We start from the raw sequence: 12333 nt of genomic DNA, 5'->3' as shown, positions 1-12333 counted from the left end.
GATAGGGATATGAGATTAAGAGACACAAACTACCCTGTGTAAAATAAATAAGCAACAGGGATATATTATACAGCACAGGGAAATATAACCATTATTTTATAATAACTTGAAATGGAGTATAATCTATAAAAATATTGAATCACTCTGTTACACAAATGAAACTAATATTATAGTGTACATCAACTGAACTTCAATTTAAAAAAATTAAAAACTCAATAGCAGGATTTAGCAGAAGACTGAATTAAAAAGGCAAAATTTGTGAACTGGCTTACTACAAGTCAGACAGCTAAATAAAAGATATGCAATCAAGGTACAGACATTTAAAAAGTAGGAAAGTGCAGAAAAACATGAAAGAAATATGTGAGAAACTGTCAAAAGGTCTAGCATAATCTTTTTAGTCCTGGAAAGAGGGGGGAGGAAGCTGGGGGGAGGGCAGAAGAAATATTTGAAGAGATAATGGCTAAGGTTTTCCAAAAGCGATCAGTCACAAATTAAAGCAGACATCAAGTCACAAATTAAAGTGACTGTGAAAACGCCAATAGGATAAATGCAAAACAAAAACAAAATGCAAACAAATTTAGGCTCACTGCTGTTTAAATGCTAAGAGAAAAATCTTAGAAGCAATCAGAGGAAACTTCATAAGCCACAATCCAACCTCAAGCCATAAACTTTGAAAACTGGCAGTTAACCAATTAATCAATCCTTCAATCAATGACAGCAAGTTTCTGGTGTGGTGGAGCAGGATTCGAAACATCTGTCTCCCACCAGCTCCCACACGGAGAAGGCAATGGCACCCCACTCCAGTACTCTTGCCTGGAAAATCCCATGGACGGAGGAGCCTGGTGGGCTGCAGTCCATGGGATCGCTAACAGTCGGATACGACTGAGCGACATCACTTTCACTTTTCACTTTCATGCATTGGAGAAGGAAATGGCAACCCACTCCAGTGTTCTTGCCTGGAGAATCCCAGGGACAGGGGAGCCTGGTGTGCTGCCATCCATGGGGTTGCACAGAGTCAGACACACTTGAAGTGACTTAGCAGTTAGCAGCTCCCACAAGCAGTACAGTGTTCTGTTGAAAAAACTTAGGAGTTGGAAAGAGCATTTTAAAATGTTATCAATCACTAAAGAGATGAAACTGCAGTAAGGATTTGCCAGCAAAAGCAAAGAGGGAGGGACAAACCAGAGAGGTAAGCAAAGCACAGAGACACTTTTGATTTGAGGGTATTTGCTGATCCCAGAAAATCAGAACCTCAGGTTTGACAGCCTTAAGGGGTCAGATGGACAGAAATAAAGTCTAGAGTCCACACAGGGTGCAAAGTCCAATGGGAGTCCAGTTCCTGACCTTGATATCTTCATAGAGAGAATAAAGTGAAGAAGGAACAGCTCTGGATTTACTGAATTGCATTCCCGGTGAAATCACCTGGATTCCTCCAGGTTCTCTCAGTCTCTGAGCTTGTACCTAAGAGATCCCGGAGGGGGTGCCTTGAGGCACCTGGATTTAACAAACAGAAATCTTTTCCAAAGCCTAGTACCTTCACTGCGGCCCCAAATTTTACCTATAAATAATTTTCCAAATATAGTGCTAGTATACAGTCCAAGATAACCAGCTATATAAGCAAAATAATCCTGTGAATAGAGCATAAAAAGGAAAAAAACTAGTAACTTGATAGGTGGAGAAGCCTGGCAAACACCACCTAATTCAAATGATCAGTGTCAACACCCCTGGTGATAAGTCAGTTGACATGTTCCCTGATGGGATGTGATGAAAAGGGCATTTCATCTCTGTGGTTTTCTTTCATAAAACCTGTCACCCCAGCCTACTTCTGAGGAAGACATCAAGACCAACCCAACTTGAAAGACATTCTACAACATGCCTACTCGGTGCTCTTCAAACTGTCAAGGCCATGAAAGACAAGAAAAGACTGAGAAACTGTCATAGACCAGAAGAGAACAGGGGATGGGACAGTTCAATGCATTGTGGTGCCCTGGATTCAGTCCTGCAGCAGAATGTGAACACTGGTGGAAAAACTGGTGAAACTGGAAAAAAGTCTGGGCTTTAGTTAGGTATATTTAGTGTTGACGGTCACTCAGTCATGTCTGACCCTTTGCGACCCCGTGGGCTGTAGCTCTCCAGGCTCCTCTATCAGTGGAATTCTCCAGGCAAGAATACTGGAATGGGTTGCCGTTTTCTTCTCCAGGGGATCTTCCAGACCCAGTAATCAAACCCGGGTCCCCTGTACTGCATGCAGATTCTTTCTCGTCTGAGCCACCATGTTTAGTTAATAGTAACCTAATAACCTAATCTGGAATCAAGATTGCCAGGAGAAATATCAATCACCTCAGATATGCAGATGACACCACCCTTATGGCAGAAAGTGAAGAGGCACTAAAAAGCCTCTTGGTGAAAGTGAAAGAGGAGAGTGAAAAAGTTGGCTTAAAGCTCAACATTCAGAAAACGAATATCATGGCATCTGGTCCCATCACTTCATGGGAAATACATGGGGAAACAGTGGAAACAGTGGCAGACTGTATTTTTTTGGGCTCCAAAATCACTGCAGATGGTGACTGCAGCCATGAAATTAAAAGATGCTTACTCCTTGGAAGGAAAGTTATGACCAACCTAGATAGCACATTGAAAAGCAGAGACTACTTTGCCAACAAAGGTCAGTCTAGTCAAAGCTATGGATTGTGAAGAAAGCTGAGCACCGAAGAACTGATGCTTTTGAACTGTGGTGTTGGAGAAGACTCTTGAGAGTCCCTTGGACTGCAAGGAGATCCAACCAGTCCATCCTAAAGGAGATCAATCCTAGGTGTTCATTGGAAGGACTGATGTTGAAGCTGAAACTTCAATACTTTGGCCACCTCATGCGAAGAGTTGACTCATTGGAAAAGACCCTGATGCTGGGAGGGATTGGGGACAGGAGGAAAAGGGGATGACAGAGGATGAGATGGCTGGATGGCATCACTGACTCCATGGACGTGAGTCTGAGTGAACTCTGGGAGTTGGTGATGGACAGGGAGGCCTGGCGTGCTGCGGTTCATGGGGTCGAAAAGAGTCGGACACAACTGAGCAACTGAACTGAACTGAACTGAATAACCTATCAGTGTGGGGTTTTTAGTTTTGATAGGTGTACCACAGTAATATGAGAGGGGAACATCACAGGATATGAAACTGGGTGTGCAGTGTTTAGAAACTTCTGTACTACCTTTGTAACTTTTTTGTAAATATAGAGTTATTCTAAAATAAGAAGTTTACTTAAAAACTGAAATTTGTGAGTGAGAACTGGCAGAAACAAGAGAAAACAGGGCCACAAACGCTTCATATATGGAAAGTGTCAGATGTCAAGTATAAAACTTCTTTAACCTGTGTAAGCATTTTTATTAAAAAAGAAAACCTACATCAAACATCATTCATAATTGTACAATGATAAAGGCCTTCCCTTTGGGACTAGAATCAAAACAGAGATGATTACTGCTACTACTTGTATTCACCATATCCAAAGTCCTAGCCCACACAGTAAGGCTAGAAAAAGAAGTAGGAAGAATAAGGATTAGATTAGAAGTAACAAAACCATCATTGTGTATATGTTTTATAAGTTTACATCCATACAAAAGTATATATCTCCATACAAGTTATTAGAATTAGAAATTTTTAGCAAAGTTTCCATTTATTTTTATATCTTAGTAACAAGCAGTTAGAAAGTTGATTTTGAAATTACATAGATATTATTGCAGAAAGATGTCAAGTATCTATGAATAAATCTAGCAGAAGAAGTGTAAGACTTCTAGGCAGAAAATTTTATTAGAAAATATTTTTAAATTAATAACATACAAATGCCATATAATGACATAGAAGACAATATTGACCTACATATTCAACACAATCCTAAACAAAACCTCAGCAAGATTTTGACAAGCTGATTTGGAGATGCTAAAACCAAAACACTTTGGAAAAAGAAATGAACATGGGAAGATTTACTCTACCATTTTCAAGAGTTCATGTGAAGCTTTTGTTACTATGACAGTATGGAGACATATAAGGAAAGCCTGCCATAGGTCAATGGCAGAGAAGAGAGAGCACATAAGCAGCACCCTGCATATATGGCCACCTGGCTAGTGAGAAGTGGAGCACAGCAGATCAGTGGGGAAAGGGATGGTTCCACCAATCAAAGGATTCTCAGACTGAAATTGACAAGAATTAAAGTAGACGCTTTATCAGACAGAAAGTAATTTGTTCTCAGATATCTAAAGAAAATATGGGTAAAAAAACAAAAAACATTTACTCAACTTGAGACTGTGGGTGATGAGCGAGCTGTCCACGTCAAGTCGGAGTGAAATGGGCTGTAAATCCATGGCAGGCACATGGACAAGAAAGTTAAACAACGCGTGAAACCAAACTGCAAACAGAATCAATCTGGAAAGATAACCCAGACGATGAAGAAAACATCCTCAAAGCCCTGAACATCACACAAAGACCTAAACAATAAAGCAAGAGCACGAGATGAGGTGATAAAACAATAAAATGTTTCAAGTGAGGAGAGCTGTAGAAACAAATTAAGATCCCCCAAATAAACACAGTCAACTTAAAAAAAAAAAACAAAAAAAACCCAAGAAACCAGAAACCACTAAATATTAAATAATTCTCATGAAGAAAAGTTTGAGACAACCAGTATGAGCAGAAAGCAAAATGCTAAAGATATAAAAGTTGAAAGACAGATAAACACTACGAAGGCTAAAACTGCTACAATGAAAGAATAGTTTTATCCAAAAATTGAAAAAGAAAATAATTTTGGATATACTAGAAGAGAACCTTACCATAAAGGTAGAATTGAATTTATCACCTTAAGAACACAAGGGCTGTGGCTAAAGATAGTGCATATGGAATTCATCAGTAACTTGCTGAATGGCTTTATTTATTCCAAATAACAAGGGTGAATCTATTTTATAAAATCAATAGAATAAGAAGTCTATACTTAAAGTTTAAGCTTTAATAAGAAAAAAGTCTATAGATTCAATGCAATCCCTATCAAGCTACCAACAGTATTTTTCACAGAGCTAGAACAAATAATTTCACAATTTGTATGGAAATACAAAAAAGCTCAAATAGCCAAAGCAATCTTGAGAAAGAAGAATGTAACTGGAGGAATCAACCTGCCTGACTTCAAGCTTTACTACAAAGCCGCAGTCATCAAGACAGTATGGTACTGGCACAAAGACAGAAATATAGATCCATGGAACAAAATAGAAAGCCCAGAGATAAATCCATGCACCTATGGACACCTTATCTTTGACAAAGGAGGCAAGAATATACAATGGAGAAAAGACAATCTCTTTAACAAGTGGTGTTGGGAAAACTGGTCAACCACTTGTAAAAGAATGAAACTAGAACATTTTCTAACACCATACACAAAAATAAACTCAAAATGGATTAAAGATCTAAACACAAGACCAGAAACTATAAAACTCCTAGAGGAGATCATAGGCAAAACACTCTCCATCATAAATCACAGCAGGATCCTCTATGACCCTCCCAGAATATTGGAAATAAAAGCAAAAATAAACAAATGGGACCTAATTAAAATTAAAAGCTTCTGCACAACAAAGGAAACTATAAGCAAGGTGAAAAGACAGCCTTTAGAGTGGGAGAAAATAATAGCAAATGAAGCAACTGACAAAGAACTAATCTAAAAACTATACAAGCAACTCCTACAGCTCAATTCCAGAAAAATAAACGACCCAATCAAAAAATGGGCCAACGACCTAAACAGACATTTCTCCAAAGAAGACATACAGATGGCTAACAAACACACGAAAAGATGCTCAACACCACTCATTATCAGAGAAATGCAGATCAAAACCACAATGAGGTACCATGTCACGCCAGTCAGAATGGCTGCGATCCAAAAGTCTACAAGCAATAAATGCTGGAGAAGGTGTGGAGAAAAGGGAACCTTCTTACACTGTTGGTGGGAATGCAAACTAGTACAGCCACTATGGAAAACAGTGTGGAGATTCCTTAAAAAACTGGAAATAGAACTGCCTTATGACCCAGCAATCCCACTGCTGGGCATATACACTGAGGAAACCAGAAGGGAAAGAGACATGTGTACCCCAATGTTCATCGCAGCACTGTTTATAATAGCCAGGACATGGAAGCAACCTAGATGCCCATCAGCAGATGAATGGATAAGAAAGCTGTGGTACATATACACAATGGAGTATTACTCAGCCATTAAAAAGAATACATTTGAATCAGTTCTAATGAGGTGGATGAAATTGGAGCCTATTATACAGAGTGAAGTAAGCCAGAAAGAAAAACACCAATATAGTGTACTAACGCATATGTATGGAATTTAGAAAGATGGTAACAATAACCCTGTATGCGAGATAGCAAAAGAGACACAGATGTATAGAACAGTCTCTTGGACTCTGTGGGAGAGGGCGAAGGTGGGATGATTTGGGAGAATGGCATTGAAATATGTATAATATCAAATGTGAAACTGTATAATATCAAATGTGAAACGAATCGCTAGTCCAGGCTCGATGCACGATACCGGATGCTCGGGGCTGGTGCACTGGGATGACCCCGAGAGATCGTATGGGGAGGGACGTGGAAGGGGGGTTCAGGATGGGGAACACGTGTACACCCGTGGTGGATTCATGTTGATGTATGGCAAAACCAATACAATATTGTAAAGTAATTAGCCTCCAATTAAAATAAATAAATTTATATTAAAAAAAGTCCCCATGAGCAAAGTTAAAAGGCAAGAAAAGTATAATCATAACTTTCAGAATATTTAGCGGATTCTTATTGTTAAAGAAAGAACGATCACCTGAACTCACATTGGCAAAAAATTACCAGTAATTCATAGAAAACACAAAAAATTTTCAATCTTTCATGTAATTAGGAGAATCAAGTTAATAAGAGATAGAGATACCTGGAGTAACAGGCAAATTTGGTCTTGGAGTACAAAATGAAGCAGGGCAAAGACTAACAGAGTTTGCCAAGAGAACACACTGGTCATAGCAAACACCCTCTTCCAACAACACGAGAGAAGACTTTACACATGGACATCACCAGATGGTCAACACCAAAATCAGATTGATTATATTCTTTGTAGCCAAAGATGGAGAAGCTCCATACAGTCAGCAAAAACAAGACTGGGAGCCGACTGTGGCTCAGATCATGAACTCCTCATTGCCAAATTCAGACTTAAATTTAAGAAAGTAGGGAAAACCACTAGACCATTCAGGTATGACCTAAATCAGTTCCCTTATGATTATACAGTGGAAGTGACAAACAGATTCAAGGGATTAGATCTGATAGACAGAATGCCTGAAGAACTATGGAGGGAGGTTCATGACATTCTACAGGAGGCAGTGAACAAGACTATTCCCAAGAAAAGGAAAGGCAAAATGATTGTCTCAGGAAGCCTCACAAATAGCTATGAAAAGAAGAGAAGCTAAAGGCAAAGGAGAAAAGGAGATATACCCATTTGAATATAGAGTTCCAAAGAACAGCAAGGAGAGATAAGAAAGCCTTCCTCAGCAATCAATGCAAAGAAATAGAGGAAAACAATAGAATGGGAAAGACAATAGTTCTCTTCAAGAAAATTAGAGATACCAAGGGAACATTTCATGCAAAAACGGGCACAATAAAGGACAGAAATGGTATGGACCTAATGGAAGCAGAAGATATTAAGAAGAGGTGGCAAAAATACACAGAAGAATATACAAAAAAGATCTTAATGACCCAGATAACCACAATGGTGTGATCACTCACCTAGAGCCAGACATCCTGGAATGCGAAGTCAAGTGGGCCTTAGAAAGCATCACTACAAACAAAGCTAGTGGAGGTGATGGCATTCCAGTTGAGCTATTTCAAATCCTAAAAGATGAGGCTGTGAAAGTGCTGCACTCAATATGCCAGCAAATTTGGAAAACTCAGCAGTGGCCACAGGACTGGAAAAGTTCAGTTTTCTTTCCAATCAAAGAAAGGCAATGCCAAAGAATGCTCAAACTAATGCACAATTGCACTCATCTCACGTGCTAGTAAAATAATGCTTAAATTACTCCAAGACAGGATTCAACAATACATGAATTGTGAGCTTCCAGATGTTCAAGCTGGGTTTGGAATAGGCAGAGGAACCAGAGATCAAATTGCCAACATCTGTTGGATCATCAAAAAAGCAAGAGAGTTCCAGAAAAATATCTGCTTCTTCTTTACTGACTACGCCAAAGCCTTTGACTGTGTGGATCACAACAAACTATGGAAAATTCTTAAAGAGATGGGAATACTAGACCACCATACCTACCTCCTAAGAAATCTGTATGCAGGTCAAGAAGCAACAGTTAGAACTGGAAGTGAAACAACAGACTTGTTCCAAGTCGGGAAAGGAGTACATCAAGGCTGTATATTGTCATCCTGCCTATTTAACTTATATGCAGAGTACATCATTATGCAAAATGCCAGGCTGGATGAAGCACAAGCTGGAATCAAGATTGCTGGGAGAAATATCAATAATGACATATACGCAGATGACACCACCGTTATGGCAGAAAGCGAAGAGGAACTAAAGAGCCTCTTGATGAAAGTTTAAGAAGAGAGTGAAAAAGTTGGTTTAAAACTCAACATTCAGAAAACTAAGATCATGGTATTCAGCCCCATGACTTCATGGCAAATAGATTGGGAAACAATGGAAACAGTGAGAGACTTTATTTTGGGGGGCTCCAAAATCACTGCAGGTGGTGACTGCTGACATGAAATTAAAAGAATACATTTGAATCAGTTCTAATGAGGTGGATGAAACTGGAGCCTATTATACAGAGTGAAGTAAGCCAGAAGGAAAAACACCAATACAGTATACTAACGCATATATATGGAATTTAGAAAGATGGTAACAATAACCCTGTGTACGAGACAGCAAAAGAGACAGTGATGTATAGAACAGTCTTATGGACTCTGTGGGAGAGGGAGAGGGTGGGAAGATTTGAGAGAATGGCATTTAAACATGTAAAATATCATGTATGAAATGATGCACGATACTGGATGCTTGGGGCTAGTGCACTGGGATGACCCAGAGGGATGGTATGGGGAGGGAGGAGGGTGGAGGGTTCAGGATGGGGAACACATGTATACCTGTGGTGGATTCATTTTGATATTTGGCAAAACTAATACAATTATGTAAAGTTTAAAAATTAAAAAAAAAGTCATAACCAACTCTAATATAAATAAATAAATAAAAGATGCTTGCTTCTTGGAAGAAAAGCTATGACCAGCCTAGACAGCATATTAAAAAGCAGACATTACTTTGCCAACAAAGGTCCATCTAGTCAAGGCTATGGTTTTTGCAGTAGTCATGTATGGATCTGAGAGTTAGACTATAAAGAAAGTTGAGTGCCGAAGAATTGATGCTTTTGAACTGTGGTGTTGGAGAAGACCCTTGAGAGTAGCTTGGACTGCAAGGATATCCAACCAGTCAATCCTAAAGGAAATCAGTCCTGAATATTCACTGGAAGAACTTGATGCTGAGGTTGAAACTCCAATACTTTGGCCACCTGATGCAAACAACAGACTCCTTTGAAAAGACCCTGACTCTGGGAAAGATTGAAGGCAGGAGAAGGGGACGCCAAAGGATAAGATGGTTGGATGGCATCACTGACTCAACGGACGTGAGTTTGAGTAAGCTCCGGGAGCTGGTGATGGACAGGGAAGCCTGGTATGCTGCAGTAATGGGGTTGCAAAGAGTCGGGCAGGACTGAGTGACTAAACTGAAATGAAGTTAACAAAATGCCACTCTTTATCCACCACATTTGCAAAGTTTGGGTGTGGGGAGATGGCTTGTCTAATTTTGGGTTTTTTTAGTCGCTAAGTCGTGTCTGACTCTTTTTCTACCCCATGGACTGTAACCCTGAAGGCGTCTCTGTTCATGGGATTTTCCAGGCAAAAATACTAGAGTGGGTTGCCATTTCCTTCCTCCAGGGGATCTTCCTGACCCAAGGATTGAACCTGCATATCCTGCATTAGCAGATGGATTCTTTACCACTGAGCCACCAGGGAAGCCTAACTTTTGGTAGGAAGATATATTGGTTCAGCTACTTAAGCAGTTTGGCAGAATCTATAAACAGTTAAATATGAGTGCCCTTTGCCTCAGCACTATAACTTTTTTGGTTATTGACACAACACAAACACTTGTATATGTGCAAAAAATATAAAGAAATAAATTATCTTTGTTATCATAGCTTGTTGGCAAAAGCGAGCAATTGAAAATTACCTGAAGGTCTGTCAGTAGAGTGGTGGAGTGGTTTAAAAACTATGGTGTAAGTCAGAATGGCCATCATCAAAAAGTCTACAAATAAATGCTGAAGAGGGTGTGGAGAGAAGGGAATCCTACACTACTGATGGGAATGTAAATTGGTGCAGCCACTATGAAGAACAGTATGCTGCTGCTGCTGCTAAGTCGCTTCAGTCGTGTCCAACTCTGTGAACCCATAGACGGCAAAAACTAAAAACAGAACTACCATATGATCCAGCAATCCCACTCTTGAGCATGTGTACAGAGAAAACCATACTTCACAGACATACATGCAACCCAATATTCACTGCAGAATTATTTACAGTAGCCAGAACATGGAGACAACCTAAATATCTATCAACAGAAGAACGGATAAAGAAGATGTGGTATATACATACAACAGAATATTACTCAGTCAGAAAAAAATGCAATGCCATTTGAAGCAGCGTGGATGAACCTAGAGATTATCATATTAAACGAAGTAAGTCAGAGAAAGACAAATATATATCATTTATATGTGGAATCTAAAAAACTGATACAAATAAACTTATTTACAAAACAGAAACTGCCTCACAGACGTAGAAAACAAACTTACAGTTTCCAAAAGGGACACGTGGAGGGGGGCATAAATTAGGAATTTTGGAGTAACACATACACACTACTATATAAAACAGACAAATAACAAAGACCTACTTGTAGCAGAGAGAACTTTACTCAGTATTTTGTAATAACATATATGGAAAAAGAACGAAAAAGAATATGTGTATATCCATATATACGCATATATATACAACTGAATTATTTTGCTGTACACTTGAAACTAACACAATATTGTAAAACTATTATACTTCAGTTAAAGAAATAAACAAACAACAACAAAATAAAACTATGGTGTGTCCATTCCACAGAACAGTAATTATATATGGCTGTTAAAAGGAATAAGGCAAGCCTATGGTTATTAAGAAGATGTCTATGATTTTCATTATTAAACTAAGTGAAAATGCAAAATGGTATTTACAATATAATTCCATGTTTTAAAAAACAGGGCTCACATTATGTATTTAGGAAAATAAGTTATATGCATAAATGCATAGAAACAAATCTGGAGGGTTACGCCTACAACTCTAACAGGATCGGGATTGGAAGCTCCGAGGGGGTGAGTGGTGAACAGGACTTTTTCCCTGTCTCTACTTCCGTATTGTCTGAGATTTTATGAGCCAGACTGCTTATGTATTTCTTTTGTATTAAAAAAATAAAAAATTTAAACTATTAAGTAATGTTATTTCTGACCCATTACTAGAGAAAGATAGAAACACTACTTTTTTTCCTTGTAGAGATGTAACCTGTTCCAGAACAGAAAATGAAACCAAACGTAAAATTATTCAGCCTGCGCTAGCCCTGGGCAGTTCGGGGCATTTCTCTTCCTTTTGTTTCTTTGCTCAGGATGGCTGGAAGAGGAGCCCAGGACCCCCAGTGAGAAATGAGATTAGTTCCGGAGCTGACAGAGGTGTCATCCACAGGACAGATGTGAGCCCACACTACCGGGTTTCAAAATAAGTCAGGGGTTTACCCTGAATTTCATGTTTTCTAAACTACCTTCTTCAAAACGATCTATGCAAAGGTAGAACTGACAAGAGGGAAAAGAGACTGATCTGGGGTCACGAGGAAATGAAGCGTCATACAGGACAAAGGTGCCTTCAGGCAGATGGGCCAGGGGAGCAGTAGTTGCAAAACAAGCAGTCATGTGTGTTGTGGCAGCAGGACTCAACCAGCAGGCGCCCTGCTGCAGTCTGAAATCCCATCTCCTCGTCACACATTCCTGTCCACCCTTATACGGCAGGTGAAGGTTCCCCTACACCAGGTGGAAAGCAAAGGTTCAGTGCAGAGTCCAAAGACAGCACTGAACAGCAGCGTGGCCACGGGGAAAGGCGGAAGGAACGGGGAGAAAGACTGACCTGGTGCTGAGCTCGCTGCCCTCTCCAGCCATTTTCCCGCCCAGCCTGGCCTGGGCCTGAGCTTGGCCTCCGATTCTCCCA

The 12333-nt window shown here is 39.6% G+C and overlaps 1 protein-coding gene across 1 annotated transcript in view; it reads right to left on the bottom strand.

Moving 5' to 3' along the window:
- Window positions 1–12333, bottom strand: part of SP140L (SP140 nuclear body protein-like) — a 34389-nt gene extending 22056 nt beyond the window's left edge. Inside the window, exon 1 of the mRNA NM_001130765.1 lies at window positions 12253–12333. Within this exon, the coding sequence (NP_001124237.1) occupies window positions 12253–12284 (32 nt within the window). The 5' untranslated portion in view covers window positions 12285–12333. The remainder of the gene's footprint in view (window positions 1–12252) is intronic.

The sequence above is a fragment of the Bos taurus genome, chromosome 2 (genome assembly GCF_002263795.3).
Source record: "Bos taurus isolate L1 Dominette 01449 registration number 42190680 breed Hereford chromosome 2, ARS-UCD2.0, whole genome shotgun sequence".
Lineage (NCBI taxonomy): Eukaryota > Metazoa > Chordata > Mammalia > Artiodactyla > Bovidae > Bos > Bos taurus.
Note: the sequence above shows the minus strand (reverse complement) of the source record. Positions and strands in the feature narration are given on the sequence as shown.